This window comes from Festucalex cinctus, chromosome 13 (assembly GCF_051991245.1).
Source record: "Festucalex cinctus isolate MCC-2025b chromosome 13, RoL_Fcin_1.0, whole genome shotgun sequence".
In the NCBI taxonomy this organism is placed as follows: Eukaryota; Metazoa; Chordata; class Actinopteri; order Syngnathiformes; family Syngnathidae; genus Festucalex; species Festucalex cinctus.
Window position 1 is genome coordinate 9941578 of NC_135423.1, and position 4873 is coordinate 9946450.

Below are 4873 nucleotides of genomic sequence, written 5' to 3' on the forward strand. Positions count from 1 at the left end.
ATAAAATTATTTCACCAGTTATTTTGGTGTTAACGTGAATGTTTGTGTATGTATTAAATTTTTTACCTTTTTGTGTATTTACATTTAATCAGTTACTTTAACATTTGAAAAAGTAAATGCATTTGAATAAAATGTAAGGACAAAGCTATCAAATGCATGCGCATTGGAGGATTGTATTTTAATTGAACTCCTTAAAAAGAAACCGTCTGTCTGAGCTGAGATTGCTGCTAGTATTTTATTTTATTTTTTTAATAAAAAGCAGACGGACGCGATGTGCTTTTGCTCGGCGTGACGTCAGCGTAAATTTAAGCAAGGGCATATTCGGGTCAGGCCACGCCCTCTCGCCTCACCTGCGCGAGCTCGACAGCGTTAAAGCAATCAACTGCCAACATGGACCAAGTCGACTTGAAAAACGTCGAGGAATATTCTGAACACACGCCTCCAGTAAGCTTTGCAAAGTTAATTTTTGTATCCGTTTGCCGATGTCCAATCCAGCAAATGAGAAGTTTGTGGTGCGTCCGAGGACGGCGGTGTTTGCACAACTTGAGCAGGTGCTCCAACAACAACTTGCTGTCGTTTTAGATCAATGATTGCTCTAACCGTTGCTTTACAGCAACAAAAAAATTGGTTCAACTTGATCTTAAGTGGCGTGACAAACGCCAAAAAAGGAAAGTAGCACCATTAAGTCAAGCACGGGCACACAACCACACTTTTGAGGTGTTAATGTCTTGTGGCATGTGGAATGCGTTGAGCCACGCCCCTCATGCTATTTCCCTTTTCCCGTGGCAGGATTTTAATCTTAGTTGGACGTTGTGTCAGTGTTTAAATCATTGTATGAGCAGCGTTGATTGTTATTAGCATTACTATTTTAAATTGCTAATCAGCATGTACGGTGCGCCAACATTCAAGTATTCAATCTCATATGCAGAATAATGCTATTGATTATTCTCCATGCATACTAGGCACTGACAAAAGGGGGCAAAAGGTTCAAAAGTAAGGATCTTAATAACGTCCGTTGTTGCTTGCCCACATCTTCCACTGCCATCGTCACGTGGTGTCTTTTGCGACATGATGCATTTCAGGTTCCCAAAATCAAGTTGAAACAAAACCATGTTTAAAAAAAAATAACAAAATCAGAAGAAGTACTCGCAGCCGGCAGATGTGCTGCATTATCTCATAGTTTTTCTTTCTCCTCAGCACATGCGTGTGGTCCACTTAAACGTGGGAGGTCAAAGGTTCTGCACCAGTGTTGGCACGCTCACCAAGTACCCCGAGTCCAAGCTGGCCGAGTGGTTCTGCGGGGCCCCAAAACTCCCCAAGGACACGCAGGGCCATTTCTTCCTGGACCGCCACGGAGAACATTTTGGGGCCATCCTAGAGTTCCTCAGGTCCGAACAACTGCCCGTCCACAACATCCCGCAGGTACAGCCAACGTCTTTTTCCACATTTGCTCCTTTTCCCACAGTTTGTTGTCAGGCCAAAGCCATGTCCAGCATAAAAGTATTGCTTTGTGCCATCTTGTAAGATCCAGTCAGGCGAATCATCCAATCCATTCTGATACGACTTACACTCATTTGGCTTATGGGGAGGCTGCAATTGTTTGAGTGTCGAACTTTGCCGAAAAAGTTCATGTCCATTATTCCATTTTGGAAATAACAGATTGTGGGGAAAGTCAGTTGCAGTGACTGCATTTGCGATGCGTCGTGTGATGTCTGTGCTGATGTACGGCAGGTTCACAAGGAGTCGCTGTACTACAACATCCCGGCGCTGACCAAGCGTTTGGAGGAGAGTCCCGTGCTCTTTGGCGAGATGGTGGGCAGGCAGCAGTTCGTGGCCAGGGTCCCACACTACAAGGAGAACATTGAGGTCTGTACAAGCATTTTCTTCTTGGGCAAGAAGACAAATCGGATCCTTCCCATGTGATCAACAATTTTTTTCTGCTCTTTTATGCAACATGGATCCAAATGAGTCCATAGTCAGCAGCTAACCACGGGATTGGAAGAATAACCGAAACATTTCACCGCCAGAATTGTGCCGTGTTTGGGCACCGTTAGTGGAATGCGGCTTCGTTAGCTTTTACACACCTGAAAAAATGTTTGCGGCTTTCAAGCGGCACACGCACAGGTCCGCTGTGGCCTTTGGCAGTGAAGTTAAGCCAAAACTAAATCTGAGTACAAATGATGATCCAGCCGTTGGCTGTGCCTTGAATAAAGAAATAAGATGGCTTCCTTTTTCATCATGGCCAAAGATCAGAAATTAGCATAAAAGCATTTTTTGGTGTTTATTTCGTACTTCGTATTCGTATAGTGATAAAAAAGAAAAACGGGATTCATGTTGTACTGTTACCAGTTTGGTCATTGTTTTCTAAAGTAAAAAAAGATGATTCCAAATGTAATATTTTGATTAAACATGGAAGATAAGTCTTCTTTCATCAAGGGCTACAGAAATCGGTTAACAATTACTGTTGGTAGGCTAAAATCAGAGGATATGGACAATTTTAAATTTAAAAAATGGTTCTAAATGATTACTCGATTATTAAAATAGTCATCTACTAATTGATAATCGATTACTTGTCAATTAATCGATTTGACAGCTCCTCTGGCAGAGGCACACTTCCTTAATTCTTCCTCAAGGAAGCACATCACTTCCTTTTTCATCCGTGAAACAGATCACGTCCCGATCAGTCCTTTCTGTCCGGAAACGGATGACTTTTTCTGGCAAGCAGCGGATCCCGTCCGTAGTTCCTCATTACGGGATCGCAACTCTTCAAAGTCCGTTTTTTGTCGTTTTCCAGGTTCTGATCCGCATCGCCCGCGCAGAGGCGGTGGCTTCCCGCCGCTCGACCATCGTGGTGTGCATTCTGCGGACGGAGGAGGATTTGGGTTGCTACGACAACGCCATCAGCACCCTGCGGGCCAACAAGGACTCGGTGGTGACCTTTGGACCTTGGAACACGGGGCCCACGGCCGCCGACCTGCTGGACTGCGTGCAGAAGGACATCCAGAGTAAAGGCTACACGGTCCACGTGCGGCCTTACGCCATGGAGAAGAACTTCCTGGCGCGGAGCTACAACTTCTTCCATACGCTCACCTTCACCTGGTGGTGACGGATCACACCTGCATGACGATGGCAACGTTTTGCACTTGCACAACTACTTTCTCAAATGTCTTTTCTTGATCCTCCATGCACGTCTAAATGGATAAACAGCTAATCTATTGTCATGTTGATAAGAAATAAGGAGAAAAATAAAAGCTCTTGTCGGTGAGTTTTTTTTGTAGCGCCAGACTGCTGATTTGGTGACAAAAACTGAAGAACATTCTCCATCTGTGGTGATACATTGCAGACCCAGATTGAAATTTGACATACTGCTTCAAATGAAAATTCTTCCTTCATAAAACAACTTCAGACTTTCTTTTATTTGAGCATTTGTAACAAGACAATTGAACATTTTTCTGCAACTTTTGAGGGAAGAGAAACGCGCAACGCAGTGATCAAATCTTCGTCTTTGGTCTGTCTCACAAAAGAGGAGAATTTGTTGATTCTGATTTTTCATCAAACATGAGCAACAAGCAGGGCTGGACTGGCCAGCTGGCTTACAAGGTAGCTGCCCGGTGGGCTGGCCTCTCTTGGGGCCAATGCAGTGCTTTGTAATTATTTGCCTGCCTTTCACCACAAGAGACTGCAGCCCACAATTTGGAAGGACCAGTACATTAATCCATTTGGAATATTTATAGCAAACTGAAACATAAACGTGTCAGAACTACATATTAGGCTGGGCCGGGCCGGTGGGCCTAAGTCAAGTCAGGCACGAAATGACTTGTTCGCGTGTTTTCCTCACCTTGGAGCCTGAAGACGGCGCCGTGTTCTTCTTAGTGGAAAGCCAATTGGGAGGCGACCTGTCCTCCAGTATTTCGTTGCCCACTTCCTGCTGACTTGCTCTTGCTTTCCCTCGTTGGTCGATCAAGGCAAAGATGATTAAAACGACAGCAGCCCCAGCAACACCTATGCCGACGCCTGTCATAAAGCCAAAGACTTCATAGATGGACGGCGCAGATTTGCCGTCGGTGTCTGATGGAGACAGCGGGTCCTCCAACACCAGCTGCATAGTTCATCTTCCACAAAGCAATATTAATTAATCAGAAAAACCAGTTTAGACTAGTGGAGGTACATATTATTGTAAGGAAAGTCTTTTTTTTTTTTTTTTTTTTCTTTCTTTCTTTGTGATGTAAGTTTTTCTGAACAGTACATATAGAGGATATCCAATCATAGAAAGAATGATTAGACTACCATTGTTTTTACCGTTTCTTATTTATTTAAAGGCCTGGTGTAACTAAAGGTATGTTTGTTTGGACAAATATAATGAAGACAACAAAACTAGCTGATCCAGGTTGAGGGAAGAGCTTTGAGACTTTTTTTTTTTTTTTTTTTTTTCCCCTCTATGCTGGCTATGCTTTCCTGATAACCTAAATCACTTCAGTTCTTATGGCATTGAAACGGCAAAATTGTGTTTTCAGAATTTCTTTTTAGAATTCCCTATTATTTTTAGTTTATTGCATTTTATTTTAAAGTATTTAATGTTAATTTTTCATGGAGTTGTCACATCTTAAGACGTTTTATTTGGCTAACATCATGTCTGTATATTTGAAAATACATGGGTTCAATAGAATGTGGAATGTTTTACTTGCTGTATTTGTTGTGTGTAATTGCTTGCTATAATGTTTAATTTGTGTGTGTGTGATGTTTTACTTGTATGTGTGTACTATTTTACAAAATATTGACATTCACAAAAAAGTAGCTGATATTTCATAAGCGAATGCTTTATTGCGTTAACAATTTCCAATTGTAGTAGTAGTTTTTAAATCAAGTACTGGAG

At 42.3% G+C, this 4873-nt stretch overlaps 1 protein-coding gene across 2 annotated transcripts; it reads left to right on the plus strand.

Annotated features, from left to right (window-relative positions):
• Positions 1-277: 277 nt before the first annotated feature.
• Positions 278-3265, plus strand: kctd14 (potassium channel tetramerization domain containing 14). 2 transcript variants are annotated; one of them, XM_077541394.1, is made up of 4 exons: positions 278-444; positions 1198-1422; positions 1732-1866; positions 2795-3265. In XM_077541394.1, exons 1-4 carry the CDS (start codon positions 391-393, stop codon positions 3104-3106), a joined length of 726 nt encoding a protein of 241 aa, XP_077397520.1. In that variant the 5' UTR covers positions 278-390; the 3' UTR covers positions 3107-3265. The 2 variants fall into 2 exon arrangements, with proteins under 2 accessions (XP_077397520.1, XP_077397519.1); XM_077541393.1 differs by having other exon boundaries at positions 410-551.
• The last annotated feature ends 1608 nt before the right edge of the window (positions 3266-4873 follow it).